The sequence below is a fragment of the Nuphar pumila genome, chromosome 3 (assembly GCF_984573655.1).
Source record: "Nuphar pumila chromosome 3, dmNupPumi1.hap1.1, whole genome shotgun sequence".
Lineage (NCBI taxonomy): Eukaryota > Viridiplantae > Streptophyta > Magnoliopsida > Nymphaeales > Nymphaeaceae > Nuphar > Nuphar pumila.
Window position 1 is genome coordinate 51,756,414 of NC_143251.1, and position 17,943 is coordinate 51,774,356.

At 37.4% G+C, this 17,943-nt stretch overlaps 1 protein-coding gene across 2 annotated transcripts in view; it reads right to left on the reverse strand.

Moving 5' to 3' along the window:
• Window positions 1–4,817: 4,817 nt before the first annotated feature.
• LOC149842883 (protein FAR1-RELATED SEQUENCE 5-like) overlaps window positions 4,818–17,943 on the reverse strand; it is a 33,158-nt gene continuing 20,032 nt past the window's right edge. The window contains exons 3-7 of one of the 2 annotated variants that reach the window (XM_090001622.1): window positions 12,451–14,699; window positions 12,253–12,346; window positions 5,336–5,755; window positions 5,175–5,240; window positions 4,818–5,029 (exon numbers count right to left, since the gene is read on the reverse strand). In XM_090001622.1, the coding sequence (XP_089857748.1) occupies window positions 12,744–14,699 (1,956 nt within the window). In that variant the 3' untranslated portion in view covers window positions 4,818–5,029; window positions 5,175–5,240; window positions 5,336–5,755; window positions 12,253–12,346; window positions 12,451–12,743. The remainder of the gene's footprint in view (window positions 5,030–5,174; window positions 5,241–5,335; window positions 5,756–12,252; window positions 12,347–12,450; window positions 14,700–17,943) is intronic. The other variant, XM_090001623.1, reaches the window with a different exon arrangement.

Consider the following 17,943-nt stretch of genomic DNA (forward strand, 5'->3'; position numbering starts at 1 on the left):
AACCATGCAAGCCTAGACTACTGAGCTTATCCAACCTATTATAAGTCTGTATCCCAACAAAACCAAAAGAGAATTTAAATCACACATGATATGTATAAATTACTAAGAAAAGTTTTCAATGAGTAGGTTTCTGACTAGCCCGGAACCAAAAGTGAGTGAGAGAGAGAGAGAGAGAGAATCGGGTTTGAGGGTAAGGGAAGGTGCAAACGAGTAGGGCTTTTGGGGACCAGCAACTTTTGACAAGAATGAGGGCTTGGAGCAAGCTCCAACCACCAAGAAACCCTCGCAAGAGAGAGAGAGAGAGAGAGAGGTCATTTTGTTGGGTGGCAAATAAAAAAGAGGACCATCTCTCAACTGATTGAATCTAATCAGTCGACTAAGAGCAATTCTAATTGGTTCTTATCTTTCCCAGTGTTCATATTCTAGGAATTATATATATATATATATAGAGAGAGAGAGAGAGAGAGTAGCTGCTTGAGCACCTACTTAATCAAGCGGACTGTCCATCGTGCTCTTGATGGACTGTCATGCGCAAAAACAAACAAAAAAACTCGTTCAAAATGCTAAAAAAGATGACTTTGCACCAAAAACACTTTAGCGCGATCAAAAAATGGGGCTAAATATCCAAAAGGACACATGCATCATTACAATTTTGTAATAACGTGCATGTCCCTATGTCTATAGTGGCGCACAAAAAGCATCACTAAAGGGTGTTTTAGCGAAAAAGCTGGTTTTTGATGTTTTTTTTTGTTTTTGTGTGTGACCATCCATCAACCGTGTGATGGACAGTCTGCTTGATGAAGCAGGTGCTCAAGCACATACTCATCAAGCTGCTTCACTATATATATATATATATATAAGGAATGAAAACCTACCCACTAAAAAGCATGTCAAACCTACCCAATACAAAAAAATTGGTATTTTTTTTTAAATTCTGAATGTACAAATGTGTTAAGCATGATTGATTTATTAGAAATCAACATTTGGATCATGAATTTTGGATAGAAAAAATGGTATTTGGAGCCTCAAAAATTTATGAAAATTGTACGCCGTTGATTTTTGAAACTTATAAAAACCAATCTCTGCATCATAATCAAATGCTCCAAGTAAAAGGCACTAGACTAGATTTGCATGGACCTCCCGATATCCATAAATGACTTGTTTTGGGTTGGGTAAGAAATGAACATTACCGTGTGTATATTCAGGTGCATGGTACACATCGGTACTCCAATGCATTTCTCCCTCTGGGTCAGAATAAAGATGTTTTTGAACCCTTTCTTTCAAATAGAAAGTGGATGTTCTACCGCGAATCTCAGCAATCACTTGTTTTGATTCCACATATTGATCATTTTGAACCTTATCCAATTGGTTCAATTGGTGGAATATTCACACTATGTATAAGATCATGACTCTCCATAGTAAATTTATGTCTACATAGCAGAGAAAAGCAGGATGTCCATGATGCGTGCGTGTGGGATGAACCAAATCCTAATGGAATTTTCTTTCATGGCAGTGGACCGATGGAAAGCGGGCCCCCACCTCGCCCCGTTTGGACCGGGGATGAAGGGTATGAAACAGGGATGGAGGCAGGGATGAAGGTTAAAATCCATCCCCATTTGGGGATGGACTTACACTTTTCCCCGCCCCTCCTCATCCCCGCCACGATCCCCGCCTAGCCCCGCCCCGCCCCATACCCAGTCCTTCTAAAGGATGGCAATAGACTACGGGAAAATGGTGCCCCGCCTCATTCCCGTTTGAACCAGGGATGGAGGACATGGAACGGGGATGAAGGCGGGGGTGGAGGTTAAAATCCATCCCCGTGTGAGGATGGAGGTTTTAATCTTGAGACGGGGCGAAGATGGAGGCCTTGTCCCCCGCCCCCGTCCATTGCCATCCCTAGCTCCTAGAACTGATTCCTATAAAAACAAGCATATAGATCACATTTGTAAGGTTGAAATTTTGAAAAAAATACAAAAAATCCAATAAAATGTGTGGTGGGTAGGTTTGGTATAGGTTTTCATTCCTCATATATATATATATATATGGAAAGAGAGAAAGAGAAATGAAAACCTACAAAATGAAACATGCTATCAGTGTTTTTTCAAAATTTTGACCATACAGATGTGATCAATATGCATGTTTTTATAAGAATCACTTCTTGGAGCATTTGATTATGACGCATGAATAGGTTTTTATGGGGTTTAAAAAATCAATGGCCTACAATTTTGATAAATTTTTTAGGCTCTAAATATTATTTTTTATGCAAAATGTATGACCCCAGTGCTGATTTCTAGTAAATCAATCATGTTGAACACATGTCAGAATTAAAAAAAAAACAATGCATATTTCATTTAGCATCATGCCCATTTTATAGGTTTCTCTCTCTCTCCCTGTCTCTCTCTCTCATATATATATATATATATATATATATATATATATATATATATATATATATATATATATATATATATATAACTAGAAAGGCCACTAGAATATGTGAATTGAAATATGACCTGAGGTTTTTATAGTTTTTTTTCTTAAATTTCACCATACTGATGTGATCTAGATGCTTGGTTTTATTCGGATTGCGATGTATAAGAAAGATCTTTTAAGGCTTGAAAATCAACAACTCAATTTTTTTGTAAATATTTAAGCCTCAAAAGGTCGTATTTGCATAAAAAATACATTATCCAACAGTCAACTTTTAGAAAATGGACCGCGTTGAATGCATATGTAGGGTTAGATTTACAAAAGAACTGTCAAAATGCCTTGGTTTAAACTCTGGTTAACATATTTCCAATTAACATATCTATTAATCCTATATATATATGAGAGAGAGAGAGAACCAAACATATTAGGTCCTCTTTTCTCGTTTGGATCATTTAGGACCCATAGTTTGAAGTATTTTATGATAAATTTGAGCCTATATTTAACATTCTCGATTTAGTGGATATCAACTCTTGGATCATGTTTTTTGAACAAAAAAAATATATTTTTATGAGCAAAAAAAATGTAGTTTTATGGGCCAAAAAAATTGATGTCTTCATAGCCATTGATTTTGAATCACCGAAAAAACATGTATATAGGTCGGATTCCGGTGATCCAAAAGCTGGTTCCCACTAAACAAAACCTATAGATCACATTTATGGTGTTAGATGTGAGAACAAATACTAAAAGTTATGCTTTTTGAAGAAGTCTAACCGGACTGAATGAGAAAACGGGTAAGAACCAGCACAATACTTATTTATAAAATCACTAGAATATGAGAATTGAAAATATGTGAAACGTGATTTCATGGATTTTTTGTTCTTTTCTCTTGAATCTAACCATATGAATGTGATCTACATGCTTAGTTTTATAAGAACCTGCTCTTGAATCATCCAATTTTGATGCATAAATGAGATTTTTTTAGGGCTTTAAAATCAATTGTTCATAATCTTCATAAATATTCATGCATTCAAAAATCACACTTTCATTGAAAATACACTATCCAATGGTTGATTCCTAGCAAATTCATCGTGATAAGCAAATCCACATGATGAGATTTGCAAAAAAAAGTGTTTAAAATGCCCATATTGCTAGTTCTCGTATTCTAGTGACTATATATATATATATAAATTTGGTGCCTTCGAAGGCACCAAATTATACTAAACTATTGAGCTAAAAATCATAAGCTCATGCTTTATCAACTCAATCAGACAACACAGATGTGTTCAAAAAGGTTTGTTTGCTGAGGATCAAGCCTTGGATAGTATTATTTTGATTAAAAATTATGATTTTTTAAGTTATGAAATTTTAGTGCATTGTAGGGTGTTCATTTTTAAAGCCTTAAAAAATCTCCGTATTTGTCACGATCCATAAGATTTAATTTGTAAAAAAATATAAAATGTATGATTTTCAACTCAATAGTTCAATATAATTTGGTGTTAACCCACGTATATATTGATGATGAAGAAAAACCTTCACCAGGAATCATTCATTTAATGGGCCTACCTCCCCACGAGGTAAAACTCCGGGTTGAGAATACGGCCATTAAGCCTTACGTGTCTCAATCGTGATAAAGCAACGGCAGACCCATGCCTTCAGCTTGATACAGGACCACGACGACTACATGGATAACAACCTTGGTGGTTAAGGGTATTATATATTTTGACTAGCATGTTGTTTGGAAGGAACCAAAGAGGAAGAACATGTGAGATACGATGAGGGAAGGCAGCAGGAAAGGGGTAAAGAAAATATGAAACATACAATGAGGGGAGGCAGCAGGAAAGTTGTTACTATTCAGAGAGAGAGATTTATTGTTTTCATGGACAGTTAGCCAGATATAAGAAAGGGTTATTGAGGTGAATACAAATTATTCTGGGGTGAGTGGCATAAAGTTATTCCCCCAGCGGAATTTGAACCTAAGATCTGATCAAGACAGTGCATCAACTTGTCCAGCTATCTTGTTCGGTGCTGACTGTTTAAGGCAACTTGATCATGTGTAGCTTCCCTCAGACCACACGAAAGAGGCGGCAGCCAAGAAAACAGGTGTAGTAAAATATGCCATAATCACCAATTTTGATGATGGTGCATAATCAGGAAAAAATAGAATCTGCAGGTACAGCTTTTCCATATAAAACTTGCAAGAAAAGGTCACATCTTTTGCAGTGATTCATGCCAACTGCAATCTGTCATAGACCTAACACAAGGCCTAGCCAAGTCCAAGGCCTCCTCATTTCATAACTGTGATTCTGAACTCACCAAGATTTGTATCTTCACACGTTTCAGCCAATTCTTCAAAGTATGAAAAGGCCACAAATCTCAAAAAACTTTCCTTCAAGAATGGCTAATGGCTTCAAAATTGAACAAAAAGGAACTATATATATAGAATTTGAATCATGCCATGATTACAACAAATGATCAATTCAGAGAGCGAACAGCTTGTATTAGTTTGGTTCAAGAGACTATCAACTTGGTTCAAAGTAGCAAACCAAGGCCTTGGTTGCACACTCGGAGTTCCACCCTCATCTTTTAACAGCAATAGATCCTGCAACAACCAAGGTGGCAATAATCGTCAAAAATTTACTAAACAGCCACAAAAAAGACAAAAAAAAAAATGGAAAACTGATTATTGTTACAAGGATCGTGCTAAAAGAAAATTTACAGGAAAGAATTAAGATGAGTTTAAGCACCTATATAACTGTGGCATATGGTTAAGGCATCTGAAATCTGGAGCACTTGGAAACCACCAGGCAAACCTGCGAAGAGATAATTGATGATTACAGGTTAATGAACAGACACATACCAACACCTGGTAAATCAATATTTTAGTGAAACAGATGAGAGTAATTACCGAGTTTGGGAAACATCAGATTTGCAGCACATTCACCTGTTTCAGGCCCACGACAAGGTCGCTGCTGAACATCGTAAAGATGTAGGACAGCATGATGCAAGACCTCTTGCTCTCCGGTCAAAGAAGATGCTGGTCTCTCTTGCACACCAATCTCATCGTTATCAATACACGGACCAACTTGTAACATCTTGTGGATTCTCACAACAAAAGCATTAAGATCATCCAAGCTGTCAACGGTGAGCAATGTCATCTTAAGCAGCTGCTGATTAAAAACTCGCAGAATTTTCAGCACAGAAGCAACGATTCCTGTAATTTGGTGCAGGAGAAGCAACAGCCAGCACAAGCAATGCCATATCAAACAGCAAAAACACCAAATCCTAAATTTTCCGCCACAGCACCAGCTGTCTCAAGCAATGCCATCTTGAACAGCAGCAACACCACCAAAACATGAAATCCAAACTTGCATTAGAAAACAGCAAAAGAAATAGATAAAATCATAAAGGTCAAAATCCAAACTCCAAACGAGCACAAGAACTATGACCACCTATCCAAAAAAGAATCCTTGCAACAAGAAAGCCCCACAAAGACTGCCATTAGGGATGTCAATGAACTGGTTTTTATTTGATATCCAACCAAATTCAATTTCATTTAGTTGCATTTGGTAAGCCAAAAACAATATTCAATTATAATCAGATGCAGATATGGTTTTCATTTTTTGCAACTGAATCTGAAAAATATGCATATTTGACAGATAAATGAATCCGTTTAGCCAACATCCACTTAGTCGAATATGGTATTAGCCACATCCAATCTGAATCCGAACTGCTTACATCCCTAACTGCCATGAGAAGCAGGTTATGGTTCCAAGATCTCTTTGTTAAAATGTAGTGTATCTTATATATATATATATATATATATATATATATATATATATATATATATATATATATATATATATATATATATATATATATATATATATATATATATCAAACCCGATAAGGGTATTTATGTAAATTCACATATTTTACGCATATTCTCATTTGAGAATATGTTGTATTTTGTTTTCTTATTTTTCTTTTTGTATTTCCTTTTGTATTTTTGTCCTTTTCCTTCCATTTAATGATGATGTAACATGGGGGGGGGGGGCGAATACATAGGTTGGAGCACCCTCCAACGGTTACATTTCTAACCGTTGGAGGGGCTCCAACGTATGTATTGGAGCCACCCCATGACTCCATGGTCTTATAAATAGGGGTGATCCCCTTTAGCTTGGGTATGCTTTTGTAAAGCCCCTTTTGGGATTTCATATATTAAAGTTTATATTTTTTCATGCCTTTGTGCATCTGTATCTGTGCCATTGTGCACTTGTGAGTGTTCTCCTTTATGCCTTTGTGCACACTTTGTATTTCTAGCATTGTGTTTATACACAGACTCTTTTTATACAGATTTTCACATGGTATCAGAGCAAGGTCACTTGGAGAAAGAAATTGGTGTAGTTCTTCCAAGACTCTTCTTTATCCAATATTTTAGAAGATTACTACAACAAGACTTAAAATCTTATTGTGGTACGTATTCTTTTATCTCATCTTTTATCTTATCTTTTCTCTCTAACGGGTGAAAAAGACTCTTATTTTTCTCTTGGTTTCAAGCTAAATGGCTTCAATTATCACGTGTGGGCCGAAAATATAGAAGCTCGCATTAAAGGAAAAGGGCTTTGGGGTTACGTTCAATGCTCAATTCCGGAACCGAAGCCTAAAATTACTTTGATTAAAGAAAGGGAAATCAAAATTCTTGAGGGAGATGAAAGAACTAAGGCTCTTGAGGAGTATGGTAGAAAACATAAGGAGCGGGAAATGAAGAACTTCAAGATCTTGTCATGGATCTTTTCATCCGTTGAGACAAGAATCAACGCCAACATTATAAAGTTTAAAAAGGCTTCTCAAGCATGGGAGTACCATGAGAAGATGTACACTTCTAGGGACTTGTCCCATAAGTATAGGAGATGACTATAAGGGAGTACTTTGTTGAACTCTCCTCCATTTGGGATGAACTTGCTATGCTCGAACCCAAGTGGAGTGGTGAAGCCATAGAGCTTCGTTATAAACAATTAGAAGAAGATCGATTTTTTAACTTTTTGAATGGGGCTAAAGCCCCAGTTAGAACAAATAAGATCTTCTCTCCTATCCTCCTTCACCTCTCTCTCTCTTGAAGATGTCATTACCAAATTAAGAGAGGAAACTCATATGGGCATTAGCAAGCAAAATCCAAGTGTTGGGACTATAGCAAAATTGTGTGTCACTTTTGTAAGGAACCAGGTCATATCAAACCGGTTTGTCCTAAATGAAAGAAATTACTAGCAATGGCAACCACATTTCAACCACAAAAAGAGGAATCCACAAGTGGAGCTCTCTCTCTAAATCAAATTATAGAAGGCCTTCAACCGCTTCTTAAAGGAGCTATTTCTGGTGTCGCCGTATCCACTCCTTCCCCTCCAGGTAAAACTTCTTGGCTTTTAGATTCAGATGCATCATTTCATATGTCTCTAAACATTTTTTCTCCTTCCGAATATTCTAAAAATACGTCACCATCTTTTGTCTCAACCGCGGATGGCACTTCTCATGAAATTAAGAGAATTGGAAATTTTAAAACCCAAAACTTCTTTATTCCTAAAATTAGATTTATACTAAAATTAAATTTAAACTTACTTTCCGTCTCTCAACTCTCAAACCTTAGGTGTGACATTCAATTCTCATTTAATAAATGTTTAATACAGGATCACCGGTTTGGGAGGTTGATTGGGGAAGGCTCTAGAAAGAGAGACTTGGACTCTCTTCAAATACCTAAAACCACCTTTTCTAATGTGGCCCAACATAAAGACATAAATGTTTGGCACAAAAGACTAGGTCATCCCAATATTACCAAGTTGTCCTATTTGCATTTTGTCAAGAATCTTTGTGAAAGTATTTTCTCTTGTAAAGATTGCATTCTTGAAAAAATGAGAAGTATGACTTTTGAAGAAAGATCTATGTTTACCACTAAATCTTTTGAAATTATTCTTTTTGATGTTTGTGGACCGACACCCGTCATATCCAAGGGAGCTTTCGCCTATTATGTGATTTTTTCATATGATTTTTCACAATATTGTTGGATATATTTTCTCATGAAGTTTTTTCATGTTTTAAATCATATCATATGATGATAAAAAATCAGTTTAATAGTAATTTAAAGATATTTAGGACCGATTCCGGAGGTGAATATCTCTCTAATGAGTTTAAGAAATATCTTGAAGATTATGGTATTGTTCATCAAAGATCGTGTCCTAAGACCCCACAAGAAAATGGTTTGGCCGAAAGGAAGCATAGGCATATCATTGAAACCACTAGAACCCTTCTTATTTTCCAAAGTATTTCAAAAAAAATTTGGGTCGAGGGGCGCTTGCTTCTGTTTATCTTATTAATTGTCTTCTATCCAAAAATCTAGATAAAGTCTCGTTTTTTGAGATTCTATATGAAAAAGAACCCGATTATAATAGGTTAAGAGTTTTTTGTTATAAGTGCTTTGTCCTTTCAGATAAAAATGATAAACTCTCATCACAAGCCATTCCATGTGTTTTTCTTGGCTATTCTGAAACCCAAAAAGGATTTCGATGTTATGATACTAAGAATGATAAGTTATATGTCTCAAGGAATGTAACGTTTTTGAAAAATGATAGTGGTTTTGAAAAAAATGAATCTCATTTACAAAATGCCGACTATTCCTTTCTTTTTAATCTATTATCTAAAGATGATGATATCTCTAGTGATAATGAATCAACATATAACAGTAACAATGAAGTGATTCTGATCAACAATAATTCTAACCCTACGACCTCTCAAGAAGAAAATATAACTAGAGACCCTATCACCTATTCTCATAGAGATAGAAGCACCTTTAAAAGTGCTATCGAGCAATATAGTGAACCTAGCGAATCTATCTTCACTCATGATTCAAATCTAAGAAGAACCAAAAGAACTAGAAGAACTCCCTCCAGATTCGTATCCTTTGATTCTTTCTCTCCTAAATATCGGGCTTGCTTAAGTGTCATTCACTCATATTTTGAACCAAAAAATTTTGAAGATGCCAAACGATGTATTGAATGGAGAGAAGCCATGGAGAGTGAACTCAAAGCTCTTAAGAAAGCCAACACTTGGGAATTTTAAACGCTTTTGAGTGGAAAGAAAACTATAGGATGCAGATGGGTGTTCAAAGTCAAAACTAAGAGTGATGGATCTCTTGAGAGGTATAAAGCTCGTCTAGTAGCTAAAAGGTATAGTCAAGAATACGAGATTGACTATGAAGAGACATTTGCTCAAGTAGCTCGTATGGTTACTGTCAGATGTCTTATCATCATTGCTTCCATTAGAAAATGAAATATTTACCAAATGGATGTTAAAATGCTTTTCTAAATAGTGATCTTAATGAACAAGTCTTAATGAACAAGTCTACATGGATGCTCCACCTGGTATGAAAATTCCTAAAAATAAAGTTTTTCGTCTTCGTAAACTTCTTTATGGCTTGAAACAAGCTCCCAAGGCTTGGCACGATAGGTTTAACAATGTAATGACTGAAAATGGTTTTACTTCATGTTATACTGACACTGTATTGTTTGTTAAGAAATCTGATGCAGGGATTGTTATATTATTATTATATGTTGATGATATGTTAATAACATGTGATGATGTCAAAGGAATCAAGAGCATTAAATCTATCCCAACTTCAAGATTTGAAATGTTAGACTTAGGATTTCTGACATATTTTTTGGGAATTAAGGTTGTCTATTCTCACAGAGGTTACTTTCTGTCTCAAACTAAACTCGCTTGTGAGATTTTTGAGAGATTAGGAATCACAGATGACAAGCTCTGTGAAACTCCTGAAATTGTGAGTTCAAAGATGAAGATTGATGATAGCATTCCTCTAAAAGATCCCACATCTTATAAGCAATTGGTTGGATCCCTAACGTATCTCAGCATTACTAGGCCTGATATTTCTCATGCAGTACATGTTGTCAGTCAATTTCAACATGCACCTACTACAGTCCATATGAGTGTCATCCTTCGCATCATCAGATACATAAAGGGTACAGTAAACAAGAAGTATTTATATCTTCTTTTTCTGAATTAAGCTTAATTGTTTATACTGACTCTGATTGGGGAGGTGACCCAAATAACCGTCACTCCACCACTGATTTTTGTATTTTTTTAGGTGAATCATTAATTTCTTGGAGATGCAAGAAGCAGCAGAAAATACCGATTTCACCCACCGAAGCTGAGTATAGAGCCTTGGCATCTACCACCATGGAGATAGTTTGGATTCGCAACTTGTTGAAAGATATGAATATTCAAGTTCAAGGGCCCACAAAATCATGTTGTGATAATAAAAGTGCAATCTACATTGCCAAAAATCACACATTTTATGAGTGCACGAAGCATATCGAGATGGACCGCCACTATGTTCGTGAAGAATATTTAAGAAGAACCATTGACCTTCATTATGTTACATCAACATATCAACCAACAGACTTCTTCACCAAGGCGTTGTGCTCTCCAAGATTTAACTTCCTTCTTAGCAAACTTTCGGTTGTGTCACCCTAAGTTTGAGGAGGGGTGTTAAAATGTAGTGTATCGTTTATATATATTCATGTATATATATATATATAGAAAGATACATATACATATATATATATATATGTATATGTATCTATCTAAGTATATATATATATATATATATAAATATATATCTCAAACCCGATAAGAGTATTTATGTAAATTCACATATTTTACGCATATTCTCATTTGAGAATACGTTGTATTTTGTTTTCTTATTTTTCTTTTTGTATTTCCTTTTTTTATTTTTTGTCCTTTTCCTTTCATTTAATGATGATGTAACATGGGGGCCCAAATACATAGGTTGGAGCATCCTCCAACGGTTACATTTCTAACCGTTGGAGGGGCTCCAATGTATATATTGGAGCCCCCTCATGACTCCAAGGTCTTATAAATAGGGGTGATCCCCTTTAGGTTGGGTATGCTTTTGTAAACCCCTTTTGGGATTTCATATATTAAAGTTTATATTTTTTCATGCCTTTGTGCATGTGTATCCATGCCTTTGTGTACTTGTGAGTGTTCTCCTTTATGCCGTTGTGCACTCTTTGTGTTTCTAGCATTGTGTTTATACACAAAGTCTTTTTATAGAGATTTTCACACTCTTCTCCAATATCATGAAGCCCTTTTAGGTAATTTTATCTCACATAAGCGCTACTGACTACAAAAATTTATCCCAGGCCTTCCTTGACAGCAGAATTAGTTAACCTTCAGTAACATCCACCAAGGACTTCAACAAAATGGATTTGAGATCATCATCCAATATTTATAGTGAAATGCACCAAATATCACTAAATTAGTTCCAGTTCTTGGTTATCAATGATTTTAAATAACAAATAGACAAAAGAAGAAGTTGAATGTTGAAACTAAACAATTTCAATGATGAAACAATAGAAAATTTTAGACAATGATACTTATTATATGTGCATCAAATTGTCAGCTAGCTTGTTTATGAATTTTCTCTTGTACACAATTTGCAAAACCATATTACAATATGGATCAATTATGGATTAATTGATTAAATATAATGTTATCCATTTGATTCAGTAAAACATTTATGTGAAAGTAGCCTTCCATGAGATGGTAGGAAAACTCCAAATGAGCTTTGGTGGATCCGTCAATAGCATGAGCACATTGAGCGTCAATAGCATGAGCACATTGAGCTAAGGTTTCTAGGTTTGCTCCAACAATATCACATACACCTCTCTTATGAAAACAAACAACAAATATCAAATGAAAAACAACATTTTTGAAAAAGGTGAGCACAAAATCAACCTGCATTTCAATGTGCACCGCTTAAATATCCAGTAGGGCATTACTTGTTAGGTGGAAATATAGATCACCAAGTGACTGTATGTAGCATCCTTTCCTATGCAAGAACAGAAAAAATAACTCTTTATGTTAGTAGAGAAATGCAATAAGATCTGAAAATATCAATAATAAACAAATTTTAAGTCAATATACGCACCGCACCTCACATGCACACATACACACACCTTGGAGGTATTAGCGATGGCCTTTGTACACTAACAAATGCCACATCTACTAAAATTTCTTCTTTTTGACTTTTTCTTCTCTCAAGCATGTTCTTATCCTATGGCAGCCTTGATTGCAAGAGTCCTTCCTTTTCTTCCACAAGCTTTTCCCTATATCTCTCTATAATATTCACGTCTGTGTAATATCTATCCAGTTGTACTGCTGAGCAAGACGAGAAACTCATCATTCATAAATAAATTGAAACTCGAGTAAGGTTGCTAAAATGCATCTTACTCTATATCCTTTTCCAACATGCTCTCCACTTCTTTCATAATCACTATGGATTGACTTTCAAGGAACTGGCATGGATCCCCACTTTTTGAAGCCCTTGTTGAAATCTTAATCAAAGTATCATAAATAAGATTGCAACGAGTTGCTACAACTGACTTCTTATCATTATCTATCTGGAACAGAGAATGATCACTTACACCAATTTTAGCATGCTTTGTCCACCTTTTCAGTATGTACTGTTCTGGAATTTGTTTAACTTTGGCATGATCAAGCACTTTCAAAGCATGGCAACATAAAATGCCCATGGACTCAAACTTTCTGCAGCTGCAAGTAACTGTAAAATGGGACGAGTCAAAGCTGACAACATGTTCTTTAACAGTCTGCATAGATGTGATTTTATACATGAAAAGTTGTTCAATTCCACTCAAACAATCAATATCACAGTCCAAAACCCCCAACGCCTCCTTTCTAACCATTTCAAAGACATTCGGTGTGTAAACTTTTGCAGCTTCTCTTAATAAATGTGTATACAACATCGCCGGAGTTGTTTCATTCGCTTTGTTATCCTCCTTGAATTCAGCATCCCTTTGATCATCTATCAGCTCCTCATAATTCTTAAGAAAACTCAAAAGATCTAATTTTGAATTTAAGTATGTTTTCAAAATATTGACCATGCTTTCATTCATTTCAGTCATATTCATACCAGCACAAAACTTGTCCTGTACATAAGCTACAGCCCATTTTTCTTTTTCATTGAACAAGTCTGCCAACCATGCATTGCCCACAAGATTATGTTTATCCAACATATTCTGCCATGCAGATAAGAAACTATCATGATCATCACAATGAAACAAACAATTGCTAAAGTCATTCCTAAGGTCAGTTCCCTTATTAAATACATCACCCAAGTGTTTTGCACCATTATGAAAGACATGCCGCACACAAAACCGATGGCATGTGTTAGGCCATACCTTGAGCAGAGCATTTGTTATTGCTTGATCTTGATCAGTTAATATTACTTTTGGCTGTTTTCCTTTCATGGCTCCTTTAAAAGTTTGAAACAACCACTCAAAAGATTCAGTGGTTTGATCATATAACAGTGTTGTACCAAAGATAACACTTTGTTTGTGATGATTTACACCGGTAAATAGTACAAAAGGCCAACCAGACTTATTGGCTCTCAACATGGTATCAAAGCAAACAACGTCCCCAAAGCAATCATAATCTACCCTTGACCTTGAATCTGCCCAGAATATGTTTGTTATTGATTCATCTTTATCAAGTTGTATTGCACTTAAAAATGAAGGGTCATTTGTAGACTTGTCTTGTAGATATTGCAATACAGCTCCTGCATCACCATACTTTGGGGTAATGGAACGCTTTTTCCTCAAGTAGTTCTTGTACTCCAATGGTAAATGTGTTGGATCCTTACCATCTTCATTTTGTTTTCTCATATAAATAGATGCATCCTTCAGCCCCACACCCGAGTTATCTGTCGAATCTGCAATCTTTGGTTGCATTTTTCTTCGATGGGACCATAATGTGTTCACTTTGTTAGGACTAACAACGGGATGATTGTGCTTAGCTTCAAACTGTGACACACGCAATTTACCATTTGGTCCTCTATTCACAAACATTCGTGCAAGGCAACCACATCTTGCATTTGTTTTTACTCTAATAGAACCACCTTTTTTGGGGGTATATCCTTGCCTATTACATAGAAATGCCTTGCGTGTTATCTCTCCCTTACTATTCTTATCCCAAGAACCAATCCTAACACTGAATCCTTGACTATGAGCATACATATTGTAGAACTCATATGCATGAACATGATCATCAAACTCCATACCAACCTTTGGAACCAAACAACTACCCTCCAAATCAATAACATCTTTCATGTGAGAATGACCCTCACCACTTCCATTGTTATCTTTTACAAGGACAAGGGCCATTTTCTGAAAAACAACAATAACAACAAACATTATATACTTGTGAGCATCATAACTCCAAGAGAAAACAAGATGTAATACATGCAAACTTGCAAAGTCATCTTTTCATCTAACAAGATCGAAGTATTCATGCCTAAGGCAAGCTTAGATAACATAACTCAACTGAACTAAAATTTCAACATACCATTACACAAACTGAAAGTAAAGCTTGCACATAAGGGAAAATTTTGCCAAGCATTTTGCCTCATTCACCATATGAATAAACCTTGAATAATAGGCTTTGGAGAAAAAATGTCATCATTAGGTTGTTTTAATATATCATGGCTTCTCAAAGGGAAACAAAACTACAAGCTTCACAACCATATTAAGCAGAGACCAAGGTTGTAAATTGAGTACCGTAACCCGTATCGGCCGGGCTCAAAATAAGAGATGTATCGTATCATATCATAAAAAATTGTATGTTTTAGATAAAACATCTAAAAAAGCCAAAAAGTATGACGATTTTTTCTATAAAAAAATCATAACACAAGAAACAATGATGAAATGTATAAGACAAAACTACAATATTATATATCAAAACAATTATATGCAATGAATGGCATGCATAAGACGTCAAACATTAAATAATCAAGATGATATGCTATGAATAGCATGCATATCTCACAAGAAAAAAGCAAACTATGACATAATATACATATTAAACAACAAAACTAAGCTAACAAGTTACAAGATTCATAATAGTGTGTTTTTATATAAACAAAAACAGTATAACAAAGTGTTTTATCCGCCAAGTCACTCACAAGCCCTTTACAAAGTAGCATAATGTAAATTCCCGGAAAAAAAAATTGTTGGACCCGGGTCGGATCCGGATCCGACCCGGATCCAAACCTGATACCTTCCCCCCCTCGTGCCTATAAATAAGCACGAAGAGGGGAAGGGTTTCTCATTTGAAACCCTCCCCCTCTCTCTCAACTCTCTCTCGGTTTCTCTCTTTCCCTGACCTCGACACCCAGCTCACCGCCTCCTCTCACCCCCCTCTCGTCTCCTCTCTCACCCTCGCCCAATCCACTCTCACCTTCCTTCTGGCCAGCAGACCTCCGGCGAGCTCCCCTTCGGTGAGCTCCTGTTCAACGAACCCCCTCACCCGCAGCTCCCTCTCTCGTTTGTCGATGCTGACACCGACGACCTCAGTCCCTGTCGTCGGCCCCCGACTCCCCTCTCTTTCTTCTTCTGTCCTCTTCCTCCTTCTTTCAGTCGGCAGGGGCGACGCCCCCTGCCGCCGATGTCCAATTGGTTGGCAGGGGCTTTTACCCCTGCCTCTCGCTTTTTAGAGGGCCGGCAGGGAGGCGATGCCCCCTGCCGCCTGTTTTGATCGGTCGACAGGGGTTTCCAGCCGCTGCCTCTCATTTTTTGATAGGCTGGCAAGGGCAACGCCCCCTGTCGCCTGTACATATTCGGTCGGCCGGGGCTTTTTGCCCTTGCCCTTCTTTTTCAGCAGACCGGCAGGGGCGATGCCCCTGTCGCCTGTATTTTTCGGCAAGCAGGGGCTTCGCCGCCCCTGCCTCCCTTTTCACTGATGTCAGGCAGGGGCTTTGCCCCTACCTCTTTGCTTTTCCAGCTAGCAGGGGCGAAGCCCCTGCCTCCGCCTCCTTGCTTCCTCTGTTTTTCAACCATCGGGGAAGGGGTTGCGCCCCTTCCTTGTTGACAGTTAGAAACATGAAGGGGTGCAACCCCCTTCCCTTCTCTTTTTCCTTTTCTGGCAAACAGGCGAGCAGGGGTTGCGCCCCTTGCCCCTCTCCCCCTTCTTTCTTTTCCTTAGGTCCACCTCTAGCGAGTGCCGACGCGTCTTTCTATGTTAGAATATTCATGCTTTGCTCTTTCGCAGTTTGCACGGTGGATCCCGCTTGCGCGCTGCAGCCCGAGCCCTTCGTTACGTACACACAAAGGCAAACGCGACCCCGAAACCCTCAAGGTAGGGGAAAGTCGCACAATGGACTTTGGATGAACTGAAGTAAGCTAAAATATTTAAAAATAGAAATTAAAGCAATTAAATATATATATATATAGAAGTATGTTTTTTAACTTAAGGACGCAGTTTTGCGATCCTTGTCCTTTCCATTATGTTATTTACTTTATCGTCGCACTTTAGTGCACAGGCTTTCTTGCTTTACGCATTTATTTAGCTTGATACACAATTTTGCAGATCAAGCATTGCTTTCTGTCAATTACCTTTGTCGTTGCGCATTACGCCTAGGCTTTGCTTACGCATTCCTGCTTTCAGTCTTTAATTTACCGCCGCACATTGCGCCTAAGCTTTGCTTACGCATTCCTGCTTTCAGTCTTTCCTTTGCCGCCGCGCTTTGCGCACAGGCTTTGTGTTTGCACCCCTGCTTTCAGTCTTTACTTTGCCGTCGCACTTTGCGCCCAGGCTCCTGCTTTTGCAAATGTGTCGTTACTGCCTTGCCATTGCACATGACGCTCATGTTTTCGCTCATCGCATGCACTATTAGATGCATCCTCGTGGAGTATGCACAAGCATTTACCACTCTCCCTCTTACGATAAGAGATGAGTCGGGGGCTTAAACGATACATCATCGACTAAGGAGAGGAATCACTGGCAAGGATCCCGACTTTTCGAGTGAGCAGTCCTGCAAAGTAGACTTGAGAATTTTTGGGAGTTACGACAAAACATCAAAGACTACCAAAATCTACGTATTTGGAAAGGGGATGCTTGTCTATTTCAGTTTGTGCATCCGACACATCTCGGGTAACCCCGAATTGGGGCTCGAACGAACTTCTTGGCGGGGTTCTGTTGAGAAACTCGTATCCCATTCATCAAGGCCAGTAACGAGCCTTGCTTACATTTTCAATTCTTGATACGTCTATTTGACCAAGGTTACGCACTCTTACGCTCAATGCGCATCTTCGCACTTTAAGGATTTCTTGCATCCTGCTGTCGCACTGCATTGTGCACAACCGCGTTTTTCCCTGCTGACTAGCACTTGCACTTGCACTTGCACTTGCTTAAGTATAGTTTGGAGCGTAACTTATTTCGCTCGTTTGTTTAAAAACGACATGAGTCGCACTTATGCATTTTTGTTTAAAAAATGAATTCCTAAAGTGAATCTGTGTTTCCAAATGCGTGGCCTTGTTAAGCAGGTTTTGAAAGTCGTTATTACAAGATTGCAATCCAGTCTCACGAATCAGAGTATTTGGGAGATATGCTTTATAACTTCGGTTTCGTGTATCC